General features: G+C 41.1%; 1 protein-coding gene across 6 annotated transcripts in view; it reads right to left on the bottom strand.

Moving 5' to 3' along the window:
* CEP192 (centrosomal protein 192) overlaps nt 1-24,980 on the bottom strand; it is a 179,220-nt gene that overhangs the window by 69,317 nt on the left and 84,923 nt on the right. For all 6 annotated transcript variants that reach the window (XM_033178418.1, XM_033178416.1, XM_033178415.1 and 3 more), the window contains 10 exons: nt 24,880-24,943; nt 24,302-24,441; nt 24,112-24,204; nt 23,422-23,540; nt 21,776-21,949; nt 20,139-20,229; nt 19,801-19,977; nt 4,432-4,692; nt 4,062-4,177; nt 1,827-1,936 (listed from right to left, as the gene is read on the bottom strand). In XM_033178418.1, the coding sequence (XP_033034309.1) occupies nt 1,827-1,936; nt 4,062-4,177; nt 4,432-4,692; nt 19,801-19,977; nt 20,139-20,229; nt 21,776-21,949; nt 23,422-23,540; nt 24,112-24,204; nt 24,302-24,441; nt 24,880-24,943 (1,345 nt within the window). The remainder of the gene's footprint in view (nt 1-1,826; nt 1,937-4,061; nt 4,178-4,431; nt 4,693-19,800; nt 19,978-20,138; nt 20,230-21,775; nt 21,950-23,421; nt 23,541-24,111; nt 24,205-24,301; nt 24,442-24,879; nt 24,944-24,980) is intronic.

The raw sequence follows: 24,980 nt of genomic DNA, 5'->3' as shown, positions 1-24,980 counted from the left end.
AGGAAGAGGTGGGGCTGCAGTGGGACTGATGGGTCTTCAGTTTCCACTTCAAATCCAAGGTTTTTTTCCTTTGCTCTGGTCCCCTAGCACACTCCTAACAAGTCCATTTCAAGTCTTTTCGTCATTTTTAACTAACTCATCCTTGTCTTCCCTTTGAGCAGATGATCTAGACACCCACTTATTGAAAAGTTCACTGGCCGGGCGCGGTGGCTCAAGCCTGTAATCCCAGCACTTTGGGAGGCCGAGGCGGGCGGATCACAAGGTCAGGAGATCGAGACCATCCTGGCTAACACGGTGAAACCCCGTCTCTACTAAAAAATACAAAAGACTAGCCGGGCGAGGTGGCGGCGCCTGTAGTCCCAGCTACTCGGAAGGCTGAGGCAGGAGAATGGCGTGAACCCGGGAGGCGGAGCGTGCAGTGAGCTGAGATCCGGCCACTGCACTCCAGCCCGGGCGGCAGAGTGAGACTCCGTCTCAAAAAAAAAAAAAAAAAAGAAAAGTTCACAAACTATTCAACATCCCCCCACCAAGGCACAAGTGTCCTTTTATCACTTCATATTTCAGAAGCAAAATATAATCCATCACTAAAAAAGTTGAAAATAAAAACAGGGAAAAGCTACCACCTGAAATTTACCACCAAAACTAGCCATTTATTATTTTGATGTGTATATGCCTGTAATTTTACTTATGTAAATATATGTAATAATTTTTAGCAAAATGAGATCTTACTACACAAACTTCAAAAAGGTTTTGTGATAAATGAAGAGCTTTCCATGTCATTCAGAACAGATTCATATTATTGTTTTAATGGCTTCAAAATACTCTACTGTGGCCGGGTGCAGTGGCTCATGCCTGGAAAACCCAGCACTTTGGGAGGCCGAGGCGAGGGGATCAAGAAGTCAGGAGATCGAGACCATCCTGGCTAACATGGTGAAACCCCGTCTCTACTAAAAATACAAAATAATTAGCTGGGAGTGGTGGTGGACACCTGTAGTCCCAGCTACTTGGGAGGTTGAGGCAGGAGAATGGCATGAAACTGGGAGGCAGAGCTTGCAGTGAGCAGAGATCACACCACTGCACTCCAGCCTGAAGGACAGAGCAAGACTCCAGCTCAAAAAAAAAAAAAAAAAAATTCTACCGCATAATTAAATGACTCCCTATTCTTGGGCATTAAGGTTACTTCTAGCTTCTTGCTATTATAAACAACACTATGGTGAAAATCTGTATACACATTTTTACACAGTCTGTATGTCTCAATATATTTATATTTTGTAGGAATAATAAATATTCTTAAATATTTGAAATGTTTAGTGTAAACAGGGCTAACCATCTAGGTTAGTGTAACCTTATTACTATCTATTTTGAAGATTTTTTGCCACCACTACACCTTCCATAAATCTTACAATAGGCACGATAGGACAGTAATCTCAAAATGAGTACGAGTTTGCAATCAAATCTAAGTAACAATTAATTTGATTTAATAATGACCATTTTCTTCTTCCTGTTTACAAGGTTGCCTAGAGAATAAGTGCAGAAAATATTAGTAACATGTAACATTTATACAGCAGCAAAGCTCCTTCATCAAATCCTTGTAACAACTCTGTATGGATGAAAAGCTAGATGTTGCTCCTCTTCCCATTTACAAGATAAGGAAACTGATATTCAATAATGTAATTTGTTCAAACTCATACAGCAGGGCTGTGGCTCAAACTCTGCCTGACACTGTATCTAAACTAACACTTTCTTCTTATATCACATCACTGGACCTAGATAATACTATAAATGACCCAAAAGATTTAATACATCAAGACACACGAAATTCTTACCTTCAGTTACTAATAGCTCATCTTGAAACGCTTCAACAAAATTAATGTTTTGAAACACACTGTGTTCTGGAAGTATCCCTTTTATCATCTCTGGTTTATGTAACAGGGCCCTGGCATGAGAGATTTTTTTTTTTTTTTAATTTAAAAGTGACATTATATATAAAATAACTTTAATTAGATTTTCACTAATGCATTTGGCAAATCCCACTACTACTGAAATATCAGTACACAGACCTTACACCTAAAAGAAAAACCTGTTTTGGAAGTTCCCTCAAAATTTACACATGGTAATAAAATTATCAGTTTCAGTTAAATATTAACATCAAACAAGAATTCCCTAACAGAAGAGTAAAACTAGATTCTTTTCAGGTCCTACATTTTCATTATTTGTGATAATGTGGTCATAGCTGGAAATTTGTCTCAGAACACAAAAGAACATGCTAAAAAATGTGAAGTTTTGAAGGGGAATATCTCAATTACCATATAACTATGTTTATCTGGCTCCTTCCAGAGAATCTAAGGTGAGAACACTGAAATGTAAATTTCTCTATAATACTCACATGTCCACAAAGAAAATCTCACTACTGTAATTTTATGTCAAAGAGGAGTTTGAAAACAATACGCTGACTTCTATATCCCAATTAAGAAAAAGAAAAACATCAGAATACCTCATAATATGATTTCTCCAAATGTCAGTTTCTATTTCCAAAATACTTAAATAAGAAACAAAACCAGGTTCAAAGGCAAGCTTTTTATTTGGTCTGTTCTAACATCATGTAGCAAGCCGCCATTAAATTCTCTCTTGTAAAACATTCCAATGACCCTCAACAAATTAAAAACAAAACAATTTCCCAAATTCTGTATCAGAATAAAACACAGCCAAGCACAAAGGGTTAGAAGGAGACAGGCGTATTCCTCCACACCCCCTTTCTAACGATTTTTTATTAGCAGGTGACACACCATGAGCTGCACTCATCCTGTGTCTAGGTCCTTTAGTCTAGGAAACTACACTTTACAATGAGAGAATTTCTATCTTTAAATCACAACTAGCCGGGCGCGGTGGCTCAAAATTACAAAGTGCTGTAATCCCAGCACTTTGGGAGGCTGAGACGGGCGGATCACGAGGTCAGGAGATCGAGACCATCCTGACTAACACGGTGAAACCCCGTCTCTACTAAAAAATACAAAAAACTAGCCGGGCGAGGTGGCGGCGCCTGTAGTCCCAGCCACTCCGGAGGCTGAGGCAGGAGAATGGCATAAATCCAAGAGGAGGAGCTTGCAGTGAGCGGAGATCCGGCCACTGCACTCCAGCCTGGGTGACAGAGCCAGACTCCGTCTCAAAAAAAAAAAAAAAAAATCACACCTAAACCTAAATCAACATCCTAAATTCTCCAACAGTTCAGCATATCAAACTATGTTTAAATTATCTATTTATCTATTTATTTATTTATTTGAGAGGTCTGGCTCTGTCGCCAAGGCTGGAGTGCAATCATAGCTCACTGCAGCCTTGAACTCCTGGGATTGTGATTTTCCCACCTCAGCCTCCGAAGTAGCGAGGATTACAGGGGCACACCACCACACCCAATTGAATTTTCTATTTCTTTTCTAGACACAGGGTCTCATTATGTTGCCCAGGCTGGTCTTGAATTCCTGACCTCAAGCAATCCTTCCACTTCAGCCTCCGAGAGTGCTGGGCATGAGACACGTAGCCTGCCTATATTTACATTAAATAGATCAGATTTTACAATAGTTTGTACTTTTTAAATAGCTACAAGTCAAACATCTTATACATTTCGAAAATTCGACTTGATCCTTTCAAATAATTCACAGCATTCCCAGAAACATTACTAACTAGTCATCTGTTTACACAATATAATCATTCAATAGTTTCTAATCTTTTATAAAACTGACACTGTGACTTGACATGTCGTCAAGAGTACATTATGAAAATGGTCCTATTATGAAGTATGATGCAGCTAATGAGTAAGGGAAGAGTGGCACAATACATTCATCTAGAACAGAAGGCACATCCTGAGGAAATATAGGAGATGAGTTTCCTACGGGTATTTTTTCCTCACATTGTGGTAGCTCATCACCCACATAAATTCTACCATGATTTTTCATCTACCAATTCACTAATAGTGAAATGTTCTAAAAATTCCAAATCCCAAGCCACAGAAGACTTCATCATTTCTACTGAATGGTTCCCAACATTGTGTAAGATAAGTAATCTACCTGCGATACTGCTGTCTTGAAATTTCATCTCCACCAAATAAGTATACAGTTGATAGTTCTGTTGCAGTTTTATTATTGATTCCTCTGTCTGACGGATTATATATTAAAGTAACATCCTGATGCCAAGAAAAAAAATCAGGAGTAAATATTAAACATTTTTAACTAATTTCATTCTGATTCAACAATCTTATGAGTCTAAAAATCTCACATAGACACAAGTGCATGTGCATGGCATTTCCAAGATCACATAAGTATGTCCACTCCTACATTATTTTCAAATATTATTTTAATTTTTGGTTTTAAAATACATAATTATTAACTTAATTTTAAAATGAGTTGATGTTGTTAGCACAGAAACTTTTATACTTACTTCTTGTGTTCTTTCCTTGAGTACAAATTTATCTGGAAAAATCCTCAATACTTTAGGATCCAGCAAAATTTTTTTCTGAGAATCCTTAAAACCTACTGCTTTAACAAAAGCTGCTCGGGAGCCAGTGTTGCGGACAGAAAAAACAATTTTACTTTCTTTGCCAGGTACTAAGCCATTCACTGTTACCATGTAACTGTCAGATAATTTTTTAACGCCTTCCAAAATAAGATTGCTTGTTCCTCCATATCCAGACAAAGGTATCTAAAAGAATATACATATCCAAAATTATTTTAATGTTAAGCAGAAAGCAAAACACTGAATTAGAAGAAAATTCAGAAAGATTTAATACAATTAAAAATTTTAATGTTTGTGTACTTTGAGTAGTAGTTCCCCATTTCCAGTCCAGCAGTATATTAAAGACTTTGTTTTAAAGAAAAAACAAACAAAAGAGCTGCAAAATTACCTGGCTTCTGAAATGCTAAGAATTAACTACTTCAAAAGCCAAGCTTAGATGACAGAGGAATAATACAAAGATTAGTACAGATATGCTTAAGAGGTTTACAGGGTAAAATATACTAATATTTTTAATTCACTTTGAAATGCATTAAAAAGATGAACCGGGGGCTGTCAAGGTAGCCAAAAAGGAACAGCTCCCGTCTGTAGCTCCTAGTGAGATCAACACTGAAAGCGGGTTATTTCTGCATTTCCAACTGAAGTACCTGACTCATCTCATTGGGACTGGTGAGAGAGTGGGTACAGCCCACGGAGGGTGAACCAAAGCAGGGTGGGGCGTCACTTTACCTGGGAAGCGCAAGGGGTTGGATGCCCTCTCTCACCACTCCTATTCAATATAGTATTGGCAGTTTGGGCCAGGGCAATCAGGCAAGACAAAGAAATAAAGGGTATTCAAATAGGAAGACAGGAAGTCAAATTGTCTCTGTTTGCAGATGACATGATTGTATATTTAGAAAACCCCATCATCTCAGCCCAAAATCTCCTTAATCTGATAAGCAAAGTTTCAGGATACAAAGTCAATGTGCGAAAATCACAAGCATTCCTATACACCAATAATAGACAAACAGGGTCAAATCATGAGTGAACTCCCATTCACAATTGCTACAAAGAGAATGAAACACCTAGGAATACAACTTACAAGGGATGTGAAGGACCTCTTCAAGGAGAACTACAAACCACTGCTCAAAGAGATGAGGAGGCACAAAGAAATGGAAGAACATTCCATGGCCATGGATAGGAGGAATCAATATCATGAAAATGGCCATACTGCCCAAAGTAATTTACAGATTCAATGCTATTCCCATCAAGCTACCACTGACTTTCTTTACAGAATTAGAAAAAAACTACTTTCAAGTTCATATGGAACCAAAAAAGAGCCCATAGAGACAATTGCAAAACAATCCTATGCAAAACAAACAAAGCTGGAAGCATCACACAACCTGACTTCCAACTATACTACAAGGTTATAGTAACCAAAACAGCATGGTACTGCTACAAAAACAGAAAGACAGACAAATGGAACAGAACAGAGGCCTCAAAAATAACACCACACATCTACAACCATCTGATCTTTGACAAACCTGACAAAAACAAGAAATGAGAAAAGGATTCCATATTTTAAAAATGGTGTTGGGAAAACTGGCTAGCCATATGCAGAAAACTGAAACTGAATCCCTTCCTTACAACTTATACAAAAATTAACTCAAGATGGATTAAAGACTTAAATGTAAGACATAAAACCATAAAAACCCTATAAGAAAACCTAGGCAATACCATTCAGGACATAGGCATAGACAAAGACTTCATCACTAAAACACCAAAAGCAATGGCAACAAAAGCCAAAATTCACAAATGGGATCTAATTAAACTAAAGAGCTTCTGCACAGCAAGAGAAACTATCATCAGAGTGAACAGGCAACCAACAGAATGGGGGAAAATTTTTGCAATCTATTCTTCTGACAGAGGGCTGATATCCAGAATCTACGAAGAACTTGAACAAATTTACAAGAAAAAAACAACCCCATCAAAAACTGGGCAAAGGATATGAACAGACACTTCTGAAAAGAAGACATTTATGCAGCCAACAAACATGTGAAAAAAAAGCTCACTGTTACTAGTTATTAGAGAAATGCAAATCAGCCAGGCACGGTGGCTCACACCTGTAATCCCAGCACTCTGGGAGGGCAGATCGTGAGATCAGGAGATCGAGACCATCCTGGCTAACAGGTGAAACCCCTTTTCTATTAAAAAAAAAAAAAATACAGGCCGGGCGCGGTGGCTCAAGCCTGTAATCCCAGCACTTTGGGAGGCCGAGTCGGGCGGATCACGAGGTCAGGAGATCGAGACCATCCTGGCTAACACGGTGAAACCCCGTCTCTACTAAAAATACAAAAACTAGCCGGGCGAGGTGGCGGGCGCCTGTAGTCCCAGCTACTCGGGAGGCTGAGGCAGGAGAATGGCGTAAACCCGGGAGGCGGAGCTTGCAGTGAGCTGAGATCTGGCCACTGCACTCCAGTCCGGGCCACAGAGCGAGACTCTGCCTCAAAAAAAAAAAAAAAAAAAATACAAACAATTAGCTGGGCGTGGTGGCATGCACCTGTAGTCTCAGCTACTTGGGAATCTTGGAGGCAGGAGAATCGCTTAAACTCAGGAGACAGAGGTTGCAGTGAACCAAGATCGTGCCAATGCACCACTCCAGCCTGGGCAACAGAGCAAGTCTCTGTCTAAATAATAATAATAATAATAAATAAAATAAAAACCACAATGAGATACCATCTCACACGTTAGAATGGCAATCATTAGAGATTCTGTTCCAAGATGGCCAAATAGGAACAGCTCCCATCTGCAGCTCCCAGCATGATTGACACAGAAGATGGTGATTTCTGCATGTCCAACTGAGGTACCTGGTTCATCTCATTGGGACTGGTTGGACAGTGGGTGCAGCCCACGGAGGATGAGTCAAAGCAGGGCGGGGCACTGTCTCACCCAGGAAGTACAAGGGGTCAGGGGATTTCCCTTTCCTAGCCAAGGGAAGCCGTGACAGACTGCACCTGGAAAATCAGGATGATCCCACCCAACTACTGAGCTTTTCCAATGCTCTTAGCAAATGGCACACCAGATTATATCCTATGCATGGCTTCATGGGTCCCATGCCCACGGAGCTTTGCTCACTGCTAGTGCAGCAGTCTGACATTGACCTGCAACGCAGCAGCCTGACACGGGGAGGGGCGTCTGCCATTGCTGAGGCTTAGGAAGGTAAACAAAGCATCCAGGGAAGCCTGAACTGGGTGGAGCCCACTGCAAGGCCTATAGCCCCTATAGAGCCCACCTCTGGGGGCAGGGCACAGCTGAACAAAAGGCAGCAGAAATTTCTTCTGACTTAAATGTCCCTGACAGCTCTGAAGAGAGCAGTGGTTCTCCCAGCACGGTGTTTGAGCTCTGAGAATGGACAGACTGCCTCCTCAAGTGGGTCCCTGACCCCTGTGTAGCCTGACTGGGAGACGCTTCCCAGTAGGGGCCAAGTGACACCTCATACAGGCTGGTGCCCCCCTGGGATGAAGCTTCCAGAGAAGGATCAGGCAGCAATATTTGCTGTTCTGCAATACTTGCTGTTCTGCAGCCTCTGCTGGTGATACCCAGGAAAACAGGGTCTGAGTGGACCTCCAGCAAACTCCAACAGACCTGCAGCTGAGGGACCTGACTCTTAGAAGGAAAACTAACAAACAGAAAGGAATAGCATCAACAGCAACGAAAAGGACATCCACACAAATACTCCATCTGTACATCACCAGCATCAAAGACCAAAGGTAGATAAAACCACAAAGATGGGGAGAAACCAGAGCAGAAAAGCTGAAAATTCTAAAAACCAGAGCACCTCTTCTCCTCCAAAGGATCAGAGCTCCTCGCCAGCAATGGAACAAAGCTGGACGGAGAATGACTTTGATAAGCTGACAGAGGTAGGCTTCAAAAGTTTGGTAATAACTTCTCCGAGCTAAAGGAGGATGTTCAAACCCATCGCAAGGAAGCTAAAAACATTGAAAAAAGATCAGACGAATGGCTAACTAGAATAAACAATGTAGAGAAGACCTTAAATGACCTCATGGAGCTGAAAACCATGGCACATGAACTACGTGACACATGCACAAGCTTCAATAGCCGATTTGATCAAGTGGAAGAAAGGGTATCAGTGACTGAAGATCAAATTAATGAAATAAAGTGAGATGAGAAGTTTAGAGAAAAAAGTAAAAAGAAAGAAACAAAGCCTCCAAGAAATATGGGACTATGTGAAAAGACCAAATCTACGTTGACTGGTGAACCTGAAAGTGACAGGGAGAATGGAAGCAAGCTGGAAAACACTCTTCAGGATATTATCCAGGAGAACTTCCCCAACCTAGCAAGGCAGGCCAACATTCAAATTCAGGAAATACACAGAACGCCACAAAGATACTCATCGAGAACAGCAACCCCAAGACACATAATTGTCAGATTCACCAAGGTTGGAATGAAGGAAAAAATGTTAAGGGCAGCCAGAGAGAAAGGTCGGGTTACCCACAAAGGGAAGCCCATCAGACTAACAGCGGATCTCCACAAGGCAGAAGATAGTGGGGACCAATATTCAACATTCTTAAAGAAAAGAATTTTCAACCCAGAATTTCATATCCAGCCAAACTAAGCTTCGTAAGTGAAGGAGAAATAAAATCCTTTACAGAAAATCAAACACTGAGAGATTTTGTCACCATCAGGCCTGCCTTACAACAGCTCCTGAAGGAAGCACTAAACATGGAAAGGAACTACTGGTACCAGCCACTGCAAAAACATGCCAAATTGTAAAGACCATCGATGCTAGGAAGAAACTACATCAACTAATGAGCAAAATAACCAGCTAACATCATAATGACAGGATCAAATTCACACATAACAATATTAACCTTAAATGTAACTGAGCTAAATGCCCTAATTAAAAGACACAGACTGGCAAATTGGACAGAGTCAAGAACCATCAGTGTGCTGTATTCAGGAGACCCATCTTATGTGCAGAGACACACATAGGCTCAAAATAAAGGGATAGAGGAAGATCTACCAAGCAAATGGAAAACAAAAAAAGCAGGGGTTACAATCCTAGTCTCTGATAAAACAGACCTTAAACCCACAAAGATCAAAAGAGACAAAGAAAGCCACTACATAATGATAAACGGATCAATTCAACAAGAAGAGCTAACTATCTTACATATATATGCACCTAATAGAGGAGCACCCAGATTCATAAAGCAAGTACTTAGAGACCTACAAAGAGACTTAGACTCCCACACAATAATAACAGGAGACTTTAACACCCCACTGTCAACATCAGACAAACCAACGAGACAGAAAATTAACAAGGATATCCAGGACTTGAACTCAGCTCTGCACCAAGTGGACCTAATAGACATCTACAGAACTCTCCACCCCAAATCAACAGAATATACATTCTTCTCAGCACCACATCACACTTATTCCAAAATTGACCACATAGTTGGAAGTAAAGCACTCCTCAGCAAATGTAAAAGAAAAGAAATCACAACAAACTGTCTCTCAGACCACAGTACCATCAAATTAGAACTCGGGATTAAGAAACTCACTCAAAACCGCACAACTACATGGAAACTGAACAACTTGCTCCTGAATGACTACTGGATAAGTAACAAAATGAAGGCAGAAATAAAGATGTTCTTTGAAACCAATGAGAACAAGGACACAACATACCAAAATCTCTGGGACACATTTAAAGCAGTGTGTAGAGGGAAATTTATAGCACTAAATGCACACAAGAGAAAGCAGGAAAGATCTAAAATCAACACCCTAACATCACAATTAAAAGAATTAGAGAAACAAGAGCAAACACATTCAAAAGCTAGCAGAAGGCAAGAAATAACTAAGATCAGAGCAGAGCAGAAGAAGACAGAGACACAAAAAAACCCTTCAAAAAATCAATGAATCCTGGTTTTTTGAAAAGATCAACAAAATTCATAGACTGCTAGCGAGACTAATAAGGAAGAAAAGAGAGAAGAATCAAACGGATGTGATAAAAAATGATAAAGGGGATATCACCACCGATCCCACAGAAATACAAACTACCAACAGAGAATACTATAAACACCTCTATGCAAATAAACTAGAAAATCTAGAAGAAATGGACAAATTCCTGGACACATACACCCTCTGTAGACTAAACCAGGAAGGAGTTGAATCTCTGAATAGACCAATAACAGGCTCTAAAATTGAGGCAATAATGCCCTGCCAACCAAAAAAAGTCCAGGATCAGATGGATTCACAGCCAAATTCTACCAGAGGTACAAAGAGAAGCTGGTATCATTCCTTCTGAAACTATTCCAATCAATAGAAAAAAAGGCAATCCAGGCCGGGTGCGGTGGCTCAATCCCAGCACTTTGGGAGGCCGAGACGGGCGGATCACGAGGTCAGGAGATCGAGACCATCCTGGCTAACACGGTGAAACCCCGTCTCTACTAAAAATACAAAAAATTAGCCGGGTGTGGTGGCGGGGGCCTGTAGTCCCAGCTACTCGGAGGCTGAGGCGGGAGAATGGCATGAACCCGGGAGGCAGAGCTTGCAGTGAGCCAAGATCGCGCCACTGCACTCCAACCTGGGCGACACAGCGAGACTCCGTCTCAAAAAAAAAAAAAATGGCAATCCTCCCTAACTCATTTTATGAGGCCAGCATCATCCTGATACCAAAGTCTGGCAGAGACACAACAAAAAAAGAGAATTTCAATCCAATATCCCTGATGAACAACGATGGGAAAATCTTCAATAAAATACTGGCAAACCGAATCCAGCAACACATCAAAAAGCTTATCCACCATGATCAAGTGGGCTTCATCCCTGGGATGCAAGGTTGGTTCAACATACACAAATCAATAAACATAATCTATCACATAAACAGAACCAATGACAAAAATCACGTAATTATCTCAATAGATGGCAGAAAAGGCATTTGACAAAAAATTCAACAGCCCTTCATGCTAAAAACTCTCAATAAACTAGGTATTGATGGAACATATCTCAAAATAATAAGAGCTATTTATGACAGACCCACAGCCAATATCATACTGAATGGGCAAAAACTGGAAGCATTCCCTTTGAAAACTGGTACAAGACAGGGATGCCCTCTCTCACCACTCCTATTCAACATAGTGTAAGAAGTTCTGGCCAGGACAATCAGGCAAGAGAAAGAAATAAAGGGTATTCAATTAGGAAAAGAGGAAGTCAAATTGTCCCTGTTTGCAGATGACGTGACTGTATATTTAGAAAACCCCATCACCTCAGCCCAAAATCTCCTTAAGTTGATAAGCAACTTCAGCAAAGTCTCAGGATACAAAATCAATGTGCAAAAATCACAAGCATTTCTATACACCAATAACAGACAAACAGACAGCCAAACCATGAGTGAACTCCCATTCACAATTGCTTCAAAGAGAATAAAATACCTAGGAATCCAACTTACAAGGGATGTGAAGGACCTCTTCAAGGAGAACTACAAACCACTGCTCCACAAAATAAAAGAGGGCACAAACAAATGGAAGAACATTCCATGCTCATAAGAAACAATAAGAAACAATATTGTGAAAATGGCCATACTGCCCAAGGTAATTTATAGATTCAATGTCACCCCATGAAGCTACCACTGACTTTCTTCACAGAATTGGAAAAAACTACTTTAAAGTTCATATGGAACCAAAAAAGACCCCGCATTGGCAAGACAATCCTAAGCCAAAAGAACAAAGCTGGAGGCATCATGCTACCTGACTTCAAACTATACTACAAGGCTACAGTAACTGAAACAGCATGGTACTGCTACCAAAACAGAGATATAGACCAATGGAACAGAACAGAGGCCTCAGAAATAACATCACACATCTACAACCATCTGATCTTTGACAAACCTGACAAAAACAAGAAATGGGGGAAAGATTCCCTATTTAATAAATGGTGCTGGGAAAACTAGCTAGCCATATGTAGAAAGCTGAAACTGGATCCCTTCCTTACACCTTACACAAAAATTAATTCAAGATGTTTAAAGACTTAAATGTTAGACCTAAAACCATAAAAACCCTAGAAGAAAACCTAGGCAATACCATTCACGACATAGGCATGGGCAAGGACTTCATGAATAAAACACCAAAAGCAATGGCAACAAAAGCCAAAATTCACAAATGGGATCTAATTAAACTAAAGAGCTTCTGCACAGCAAAAGAAACTACCATCAGAGTGAACAGGCAACCTACAGAATGGGAGAAAACTTTTGAATCTATCCATCTGACAAAGGCCTAATACCCAGAATCTGCAAAGAACTCAAACAAATTTACAAGAAAAAAACAACCCCATCAAAAAGTGGGCAAAGGATATGAACAGACACTTCTCAAAAGAAGACATTTATGTAGCCAACAGACACATGAAAAAATCTCATCATCACTAGCTATCAGAGAAATGCAAATCAAAACCACAATGAGATACCATCTCACACCAGTTAGAATGGCAATCATTAAAAAGTCAGGAAACAACAGGTGCTGGAGAGATGTGGAGAAATAGGAACACTTTTACACTGTTGGTGGGACTGTAAACTGGTTCAACCATTGTGGAAGACAGTGTGGCGATTCCTCAAGGATCTAGAACTAGAAATACCATTTGACCCAGCCATCCCATTACTGGGTATATACCCAAAGGATTATAATTCATGCTGCTATAAAGACACATGCACACGTATGTTTATTGTAGCACTATTCACAATAGCAAAAACTTGGAACCAACCCAAACGTCCGTGAATGATAGACTGGATTAAGAAAATGTGGCACATATACACCATGGAATACTATGCAGCCATAATAAAGGATGGGTTCATGTCCTTTGCAGGAACATGGATGAAGCTGGAAACCATCATTCTGAGCAAACTATCACAGGGACAGAAAACCAAACACTGCATGTTCTCACTCATAGGTGGGAATTGAACAATGAGAACACCTGGACACAGGGCAGGAAACATCACACTTGGGGGCCTGTTGCGGGGTCGAGGGTAGGGGGAGGGATAGCATTAGGAGAAATACCTAACGTAAATGACGAGTTAATGGGTGCAGCAAACCAACAAGGCACATGTATACCTATGTAACAAACCTACACGTTGTGCACATGTACCCTAGAACTTAAAGTACAACTAACAACAACAAAAAAAAGAATGGCGATCATTAAAACATCAGGAAACAACGGGTGCTGGAGAGGATGTGGAGAAACAGGAACACTTTTACACTGTTGGTGGGAATGTAAATTAGTTCAACCATTGTGGAAGACAGTGTGGCAATTCCTCAAGATTCTAGAACTAGAAATACCATTTGACCCAGCAATCTCATCACTTGGTATACACCCAAAGGATTATAAATCATTCTGTTATAAAGACACATGCACATGTATGTTTATTGCAGCACTGTTCACAATAGCAAAGATTTGGATCCAATCCAAATGCCCATCAATGATAGACTGGATAAAGAAAACGTGGCACAGATACATCATGGAATACTATGCAGCCATAAAAAAAGGATGAGTTCATGTCCTTTGCAGGGACATGGATGAAGCTAGAAACTATTCTCAGCAAACTAACACAGGAACAGAAAACCAAACACCGCATGTTCTCACTCATAAGTGGGAGCTGAACAATAAGAACACATGGACACAGGGAGGGGAAGATCACACACCGGGGCCTGTCAGGGGGTGAGGGACTAGGTGAGGAATAACAATAGGAGAAACACCTAATGTAGATGACGGGTTGATGTGTGCAGCAAATCACCACTGCACGTGTACACCTGTCTAACAAACCAGCACATTCTGCCCATGTATCCTAGAACTTAAAGTACAATAAAAATAAGTAAATAAATAAATTTTAAAAAGATGAGCTTTATTTTTAAAAAGATGGATGGATATGTGGGAGAAGACATACAGCAAAATGTTAACTATAGAATCTAAGTGATAGTGTATGTGACTGTTTACTGTATAATCCTTTCAACTTTTCAGTAATTCTGAACCTTTTCATAATAAAATGTTTTTGGGGAAAACTGTATTTATAATCCTCTTAGTGTGCAGTCTAGCCAGTGTCAGAGAAAAGCATGCAACAGGGACTAAGCTAAAGAACTCAAACAATTTTTCAAGGGCAGACATATTGTCAACGGGGAAGGCAGCATACTAGAGGCAGGTTTGGGGATCCATCTGCTGCTGCTTCCACAGGGCTCAATCCTTACAGGAAGCAAGGCTTCACAGAATACATCCCATAAATTCGAATGTAAGCAAAACATTCACCCTGCTGGAAACTTTCCATACTCTTTGAAATACACACCTTCAAAAATTTTCTTTCATTCCTAATTACAGGTTGAGTATCCCTTATTCAAAGTGATTGGGACCAGAAGTGTTCCAGATGTGGGACTGTCTGCTTTATACTGGCTGAACATCCCTAATTCAAAAATCCAAAATCCAAAATGCTCCAAAGAGCATTTCCTTTGAGTATCATGTTGGCACACAAAAAGTTTCTGATTTTGGGCCGGGCGCAGTGGCTCACGCATGTAATCCCAGCACTTCGGAAGGCCGATGCAGGCGGATCACAAGGTCAGGAGATCGAGACCAGCCTGGCTAACACAGTGAAACCCCCATCTCTACTAAAAATACAAAAAAATTAGCTGGGCGTGGTGGCGGCACCTGTAGTTCCAGCTACTCGGGAGGCTGAGGCAGGAGAATGGCGTGAATCCGGGAGGCGGAGCTTGCAGTGAGCCGAGATCGCACCACTGCACTCCAGCCTGGGCGACAGAGTGAGACTCCATTTCTAAAAAAAATAAAAAATAAAAAATAAAAAAATAAAAGTTTCTGATTTTGGAGCCTTGTGGATTTTGAATTTTCAGATTAGGGATACTCAAGCTGTACTAAAACAGGTTGCAAATACTTCCTTGCAAACTTGAAACCATCATAACTTATTCCGAGTTGGTATGTACTAAACCAAAATAACATTTTGAAAAAGTCATTTTTTTCATCAGTTTGTACTGTCTTGACTTTTAGTGCAAATAAACAGCATTTCAGGCTTGGCACAGTGGTTCACACCTGTAATTTCAGCACTTTGGGAGGCCAAGGCAGGCGGATCACTTGAGGTCAGGAGTTCGAGACAAGCGTGGCCAACATGGCAAAACCCCATCTCTACTAAAAAGACAAAAATTAGCCAGGCGTGGTGACGGGCACCTGTAATCCCAGCTACTCGAGACGCTGAGGCAGGAGAATCGCTTGAACTTGGGAGGCATTAAGTTGCAGTGAGCCAAGATCACACCACTGCACTCCAGGCTGGGCGACAGAGCGAGATGATGTATCAAAATAAATAAATAATTACATAATAAACAAACAAACAACATTTAAAAGGGTTTCAGATTGGAAGCCCCTACAAATCCTCCCTCGCTCAGTGGCCTCTGGTAGTTTCAATAGCAAAAATGTTTCTAATTTTTCTTTTACCATAGAAATGTACAAGTAAATTTTATCAATCAAACTAAATAGTAAAAAACAAGGGAAAAGGTACCTTTGAAAATACTCATTATTTAAGTATTCTGCCTGTATTTTCAAAGCCTAAGAAATCACAAATTACTACTGAGTAACAAGGTTAAGAAAAAAGGATGATTGGCCAGCTGCGGTGGCTCACACCTGTAATCCCAGCACTCTGGGAGGCTGAGGTAGGTGGATCATGAGATCAAGACCATCCTGGCCAACATGGTGAAACCCCATCTCTACTAAAAATACACAGATCAGCTGGGCGTGGTGGCACGCACCTGTGGTCCCAGTTACTCGGGAGGCCAAGGCAAGAGAACTGCTTGAACCTGGGAGGCAGAGGTTGCAGTGAGCCGAGATCATGCCACTGCACTCTAGTCTGGTGATGGAACAAGACTCCGTATCAAAAAAAGAAAAGAAAAAAGAATGATTAAATGAAACAAATCTGACTCACACCGTAAATCCACAGACTAAACAGGAAAAACGATTGCTCCTAACCTCAGTACTACTGAAATGTTGAGCTGTATGATTCTTTGTGGTGGAACTGTCCTGGGCTTTCTCGGATGTTCAGCAGCCTCCCTGGCCTCTACCCAGTTGGTGCCAGTAGCACTCCTGTCCTGCCCCCAGTTATGACAAACCAAAAATAACTCCAGACTCTGCCAATGTCCCCTGGCAGTAACACAAGCTCTGGTTGAGAACCACTGCTCCAGATGACAATACACAGAGCTGTTATTAGCACCCTAGAGACTGCATGGTACATAAACGTGGGCTCTGCATTCAGCCAGACTGAATCTGAACCTTGCGTCTACCACTGACCAGCAAGTAAGATGCAAAATCAGAGCCACGCATCTCTCGCAGCCTCAGTTTACACAAGTGCAAAATGGCAAGAGTGGTTGTATCTCGGATGGTTGTTTTGAAGATAAAAATGTGACAATCCACCATCTTAGTCTGTTTGTGTTGCTATAACAGAATACTATAGATCGGGTAATTTATAAAGAACAGAAATTTATTCTTCACAGTTCTGAAGGTTGGAAGTCCAAGATCAAGGTGCTGGTTTCTGGTGAGGGCTGCTCTCTGCTTCTTTGTGTTTGAGACAAAGTCTCGCTCTGTCACTAGGCTGGAGTGCAGTGGCGCAATCTTGGCTCACTGCAACCTCTGCCTCCTGGGTTCAAGCGATTTTCCCGCCTCAGCCTCCCGAGTAGGTGGAACTACAGGTGCGTGTCACCACACCCAGCTGATTTTTGTATTTTTAGTAGAGATGGGGTTTCACCATGTTGGTCAGGATAATCTTATCTCTTGACCTTGTGATCCACCTACCTCGATCTCCCAAAGTGCTGGGATTACAGGCGTAAGCCATCGCAGCCGGCCAGGCTGCTCTCTCCTGCATGTTCCAGAGGGAAGAAATGCTATGTCCTCACATGGCAGAAGACAGAAGGGCAAAAACGCCAAACTCCCTCCCTCAGGCCTTTTTGTAACAGCATTAATCCATTCCCGAGGGCAGAGCCTCATGACCTGAACACCTCCCAAAGGGATCCATCTCCCAACACTGTGGTACTGCAGAGTAAGTTTCCAATACAGAAATTTGGGAGACACATTCAGATTACACCATCGACACAGTGATTGAGGGTAGTCCCCGGAATACAATCAACATGAAACAAATAATCAATACATTTTTATTGCAGTCCTATCATGTTTATGGTATTCAAAACACAGATCATTTCATTTGTTCCTCACAATCAAATTGGCAAGTTGGGACAGCAAGCAGCTTCTGATGAGATGAGTGCCGAAATGCCAATGTGAGCGTAAGTAACAGAGACAGGGCTGGCTCCCTGGATTCTCCTGTCTGTTAACAGCTCTTCCGCCACTCTGCCAGGCTACTTTATCTTTACAAAGGCACAGCAATGTTAATTCTGAGTCTTCTTGTAAAATAATAGCCATATTCATCCCACAGGCAAACCCCATCCAGTCCATCTCTGTGAGAGGACAGGGCAGCCATCTATGCAGGTAGGAATCCCACCAGGATCCTGGTTTGTCTTCAAAGGATGCCAAACCCCTGCTTGGTTGATTATTAAATCAAATGGTTCTGCCCTAAATCACTAGAGACTTATCAGAGATTCTTCCTTGGGAACAACCTCAAAATCATGGCTAGTAAACCTAAACAAATCAGAATATATTCAAGAAATCTGAAAAATACAGCCCATTTAGTCCTCTCCACAAACCAAGTTTTATCCTTACACAAAATCAGATCGTCGGAGACCTTGAAGGCTCTGACAGTGTCTCTTGGATGCACATGGAAGGACGACAGTTGTAAAAATCATCACTAACATCTTTAAACAGCTGTGTCCACCACAGCTCATGGGGCCAATCAAGTGACTCCACAGAAAACAGAGGTCAAGCTCCAGTGTCAAATAAAGCTGTATTTGTCATACACACCTAATTCTAAAAACTTTCAGATATTGTTAATCTTGTAATTTATCACATCCCCTCTTTAACACTAGGATATAGAACCAAAATTGAGCTCCAGCCCCACTGCCGAACACCTGTGCAGTTATAAGGCATGCACAACCATGTAGCTGGAGTTTCTTCCGACTGCCCTGCCGTTGCTTCCTTTCCTCTACGATTTATCACTTTTATCTCTAATTGCTCTGAATGTGTCTACACAAATGGCTTCAAATCCTTTTTACATATTATGCTGGCAATTAGAAAGCATAAAACTCTTGTCTTGGGGCAAATTCAGTCAGTGGGTATTTGGTAGGGTCTAAATAGGGATGTCCCCCAGCAAATTCACATGTTGAAACCTAGTCTCCAATGTGACAGTACTAAGAGGTGGGGCCTTTGGGGAACTGAATAAGCCATGAGGGCTCCGGCCCCATGCATGGGCTTGGTGCTCTTATAAAAGAGGCTGAAGGCAGCACTCTCATCCTTCTCACCGTGTGTGGGCACAAAAAGGCAGAGGGCAACCCTCCCCAGATGCCGCATCTACTGGTGCTCTGATCTTGGGCTTCCCAACCTCCAGAACTGTGAGCAATACATTTCTGTTGTTTATTATAAATTACCCAGTGGTATTTAGCTATAGCCGACTGAACAGACTAAGATAGTATTTGTGCTGATAATTGAAAAAATAAAACTTAACGTGAAAGTTAGTATCTTAAATAGCTCCACACGGATTTACCCAAAGACGTGTTCCTAAAAAGCTGGGTACATTTTTAAATGTCCAAATTAAAATGAAACTTAAGATATACCTAAGGTAAATGACGAGTTAATGGATGCAGCACACCAACATGGCATATGTATACATATGTAACAAACCTGCTGTTGTGTACATGTACCCTAGAACTGAAAGTATAATAATAAATAAATAAATAAACAAACACCCAGGAGCGCTGCTGGGCCTGCAGGTCTCTGTCAAGTCTTTGTTTCACAGGATGGGGTTTGTTAAAGTTGTTGAGAATAAGGCCTATTTTAAGAGGTACCAAGTGAAATTTAGAAGATGATGATAGGGTAAAACTGATTATTATGCTCAGAAGCACTGGAGATACAGGATAAAAAAAATACAATAAAATAAAATGAAACTTAAAAGCATTAGAAAGACTAATACCTGTAAGCATACTATGCTGGCTGCTATTATAACTTGCCAATTCTACAAAGCATATAAATTACTCCTTAACTTGCTTGTAAGTCTAGATAATTACATATTTTCACTTATAAAAGGCAGAGTATATAATTTACAATGTTAAACCAATAGTTATAACACGGCATAAACCCCAGAGGAAGGGAAAAGCAATAAAATGATCTTACTGTGAACTTTACGCCTGGTTGTGATCGATTTCCAAGTTGCTTGATTTCTAGTCTAGCCAACATGCAAGATAATCGAGTAGGTGCAAATAATACAGAGATGATAATGTCTTCCTTTGGGTGAATTCTGATCTCACAGTTACTGGTCAATCGCTGTTCTGAACCAAAAGTGTTCTGAAGCTACAATTTAAAAATAGTAACTGCATAAAACAAAGCAGTAGCACAAATAAAACATACCATTAACACAAATTCTTAAAAGGTAATAACACAAAAGGGTCTGCATATGTAAGTGTTCCAGACCCAGACAGAAGACACAACAAGAATCCACGTACTCTACGAACCTGAAAGCAGTCCTGATCTTGTCCTCTAATAAGCAGTCGTAAATGTTGAGTTGTAGATGCAGAATTATTTCTTAAAGCTAGCTTCTGAAGCCTAAAAACAATTACACATTTTAAATATAGTTTTTCTCCATGGATATTGCTATCGTTATAAGAACAAAGCCAATTAAAACCAGCCACAATGTCTAGAGAAGAACTGACTATACGAGCCATTTCAGCAGCTACAATTGTCTCCCCACAGTCCTAGACTCTATGTTTCTGAAAATGTAGGCTCAAGACTCACCTTATAGAGGCTTTTTGGTTTAATCTCTCTCCAGATACAGCTCTGCAGCTGACCTTATTATTTATACTATGTGTATAGGTATTATCTGTCATATAAAACATCAGTCAATGAAAATCCAGGTGAAGAAATTCATCAAGTCATTAAGTCAGTATCACACTAGCTGGAACACCTAGCTTATCCAAGCGAGCTTTCAGGGAAACAAGGGGTCGTCCTAGGCTAAGAGGCTCATTTGCACAAAGTAGTCTTTTAAACAGTATATTGAATTAACTCTACTTTTAAAGAAGCTACAATGCAAAAGAATGGACATATAATAGCACCTGACTGATAAAAACACTTCAATTGTGGAAACTGTGAATCCTGTCTTCACTAGAGAACAGAGAATACATGAGTAAATCTCTGTTTTACTCAAAGTTGGAGAAGATCAGCAGCTAATAAATCAGCAGCTGAGGTCTATGACTCATCTACCTTGTGTTAAAATAAATGCAGACAACTCTGGCTATTGACACCTCAAGGAAAAGCCTTCCACAGGGACAATGACTGGGGAAGAATTACCTAAAAGAAACATTATTTTGTAAAGTTTTCATTCTCATGTATTTATTTTATAATTCGTAAAGCACTGTGCTTATCATTTTCAAGTACAGAGTTATCAGGTGGGATGGGAGAGGCTAGGTTTCCATAGAGTCATATCATCAGTTAAACGTACTCAAAAGTCAAGAACAAGCTAGTCACTTTTTGAGTGAAGTGTAATTGTTTCTGCCATAGGCTTCTGAGAGATGTTTCTTCCAGATATCCTTTCAAAGATAAACCTGTACAATACAGGGAGTCTCAAAAAACAAACAAAAAAAAACCCACCAAACAATTTTATAGTAAATACTACCTCCCATCTCCTAAGGCACCCCTCTCCCCTACATGCTCCATTCAGTGTGGTCGGGAAGTCTGGCACCCAAGTCTGGTGCATTAAAAACACTTCTATGAGTTTTGCTAAAACCATGTGGTTGCTGACTGAGAAATTCAGATCATTCAGAAGAATGAATGCACTGCATATTCTCTACGCAGCTCTCCATAAACCTGTCTCTCAGCTGGCTTTTGAAAAATACAGAGTGGCAGTGAGTTTAAGGGGATACTCCCTCCTCAGCAGCAAACGTATTGTTGGTCATGTGTCAGGCGCTCTTTGCAGGACTGGAATATATGTGAAAGAAAAGCTGACTCAGGACACGTGCCCATCGAGGAGGTTTTTCCAGTTCTGCACAATTGAGCCTGAAGAGTGTCTATTATGACAAAATTTTCCTGCAAACACTGATTTGTGGTCTGCTCCAAAATATGTATAAATAGTGGACTGTCAGTCTTTGACACTTACTGTGTTCGACCAAGAGGGACTCCTCCCCAAGTCAGAAATTGTTTGTTGGACAAAATCGATGGAATATCTAAGCAAGGTCCAGGTGACAGAGGTTTACTTCCTGAAGAAATGACTTCACCTTTCAACATGACTTCATACTGAGGTCCACATGGCTGCACAAGTATTTTCAACATCCTAAGAAAGAATTCTGAGTTGAAGGTCCTATATTTTATTCTTTTCCCAACTATTTCCTACATGTTTCCATCGTTCAAAAGACTGAGCTAGGTGCTGGGGATATGATGATATTCCCACCCTTAGAGCTTGTGCTGCAGAGAAGAATACAGACAAGGAGAGAGACGATCACAATGGCACCTGCACGTGGGGGGTGTGAGAAGCCATCGTGCTTTGGGAATGCTATTTATGAGACATCTGGGAACAGTGGAGGAAAGTGTCCCAGAAGGCGCCAGCCCAGGGAGGTTGAGAGCAAGCATTCCAGGCAGAGGCATTCATGCTGGTGCAGACCAGACTCTTCTCTTCTGTAAGGTCACAAGAACAGACTGAGCACACAGTGAAGTGTTCTATAACCCAGGCAGGGGGATAAGCCTTGTGTGTGTCAGAGGAGACTGTACTTTAAGCTAGGGTCACACAAGCAAGCTCAGTACTCATGACAGTGGGGCTCTGACTCTAAATTGATATTCACTGATGATTTGGGTGCCAAGAACTCACGGGCCTAGAGAAGAAATGGAGAAAAATATCTCAACAGCTGACATGGTCAACTAATACTTTCGGGAGAAAAAGTGAGAAACATCAGGCCGGGCGCGGTGGCTCAAGCCTGTAATCCCAGCACTTTGGGAGGCCGAGACGGGCGGATCACGAGGTCAGGAGATCGAGACCATCCTGGCGAACACAGTGAAACCCCGTCTCTACTAAAAAAAACACAAAAAACTAGCCGGGCAAGGTGGCGGCGCCTGTAGTCCCAGCAACTCAGGAGGCTGAGGCAGGAGAATGGCATAAACCCGGGAGGCGGAGCTTGCAATGAGCTGAGATCCGGCCACTGCACTCCAGCCTGGGCGACAGAGACTCTGTCTCAAAAAAAAAAAAAAAAAAAACATCAAATTGATCTTTTATTATTTGTCAGAATATACTTGAAAATAATAATTTATTCATTTCTATTCAGCTGGTTTAAAAGAAGATTTTTAGTTAAAAAAAGAGAAGAAAATCTGAAGCTAAATGAAAGGAGATTAAACAGAGTCATATCATCTGTTAGGTAAGAAATATATGGACTTTGTCATTCAGGCTGTGGAATTTTGAAGCACATGTGAGTGGCTGTTTTGAGAGACGAGTAAAACTGTCATTAAAACTTATTTTTTTCAGATGGACTCTCGCTCTGTCGCCCAGCCTGGAGTGCAGAGGTGTGATCTCGGCTCACTGCAACCTCCGCCTCCTGGGTTCAAGTGATTCTCCTGCCTCAGCCTCCCAAGTAGCTGAAACTACAGGTGCACACCACCACATCCTGCTAATTTTTGTATTTTTAGTAGAGACAGGGTTTGGCCATGTTGCCCAAGCTGGTCCTGACCTCAGGTGATCCACCCGCCTCGGCCTCCCAAAGTGCTGGGACTACAGGCATGAGCCACTGTGCCCGGCCCATTATAACATTTTTATATTACCTTTCCTCACAGGCTTCAGGATCCTTTGGAGTAAATGAAACAATAACCTCATGTTCTTCTCCAGGTTTAAGGAATAGATTCTTTGGATCCACTGAAAAGTGACTTCCTTGTTCTGGGACCTAAATACAGTTACATAATCATAACTGAAGCCAACTTACAAACCTCAGCTTTCACTCAGTGCTCCTGCCGTACGTGCCCTTCTCATTTACTAGGACAGGTTGTTTGTCCTCATCTGTCATGATCTCCACTTGTCCTGTTCTCTTAGAAAGGATATTTCTTTCTCTTCTACAGCAAACCTTATCTTCCACCTTATCCCCAATTTTGAATCACTAACCCCCTCTCACTCCCCCTCAGATCTCAGAAATGATGTCAACGTGTGTGGATCACTCTTCACCAACTCCAACCAAAGGGTGACGTGCATGTTTTTCAGGAACTAATCTAAGAACTTGGTTCTCATATTCAAGACATTGGACTTCAAACTTAAAAGCGCCACAGCATATATTTTACGTTACATAACACCCAGTTTTTAAAAACTCTCAGTGATTCTTTCATCTGAGGCTCAGGGCACTCTGTTGGGCCAGAAAGGGCACAACAGTCCTGCAGAAAGCAAGGCGCTCTCACCGTCTGCGGAAAGCCTGTCTTATGGCACTCTGACGGAAGTGCGTACGGCACTCTGACGGAAGTGCATACCTTGATATCCAAATAAACTTCAATGTTCCCAGCATTTTTCAAAGGTAAGTGCTGCTTTGTTGAGGAAGCCACTCTGGCCAAGAAATGCATCGTCTGGAGGATGGGGCAAGACAGACATTTCAACGAACTGTCATAAAGTGAAATCAGCATGAATGAAAGCAGTAACGGCAGAAAGGAGGACTGCGGCTACCTGCAAGTCCCTGGGAGCGTGGATCCTCGCTATTCCAGCTCTTGCTCGGAGACTCACACTTCTAAGAACTGGCGTAGGGTTTGGGCTGTCTACTTCTATATCAACTTTTGCAGAGAATTCTTCTGCTGAGTCCAGAACCTCTAAAAAAAAAAAAAAAATACATTCTTTTAGCTCAGAGGCCAGAGAGTTAGTTACTTAATTCTAAATGCCATCAGCAGTCCCACGCAGCGCCCTTGGGGCAATAAGAACATTTAGGCAAGAAGATTTTTAAGAGTTAAAAGAATAGAAATGAGTGAAGAGAAAGGTGGAAAAAGAAAGAAAACATCCAACTGGTAAATGTGATAAGATCAATTAACAGAAAACATTCGAAAAGGTTTTCAGTGCTACCTGCAGAAGTTACCCACACTTAATACAGGATTGACCTAAAACAGCATGCCATCTGCCTCAATTTCAAAAAATCATAAAATACTTGACAAATTTCGAAGTACTGACATTTACTGACAAAGGAAATACATCTCAAATTTGTAGTTTATTTAGCTGCAGATTAAAGCAGTTCCCACACAATGCAAACATGATACCTGAAGAGCTGATCTGTTTCTTTGGACTATGGAAAAGAACCCAAATCATCAGAAATTCTGGATCCTATAAAATTAAAAGAAAAATTTGACTTAATGTAAAC

This window comes from Trachypithecus francoisi, unplaced genomic scaffold (genome assembly GCF_009764315.1).
Source record: "Trachypithecus francoisi isolate TF-2019V2 unplaced genomic scaffold, Tfra_2.0 Lachesis_group19, whole genome shotgun sequence".
In the NCBI taxonomy this organism is placed as follows: Eukaryota; Metazoa; Chordata; class Mammalia; order Primates; family Cercopithecidae; genus Trachypithecus; species Trachypithecus francoisi.
This window is presented reverse-complemented; position numbering and strand designations above follow the sequence as displayed.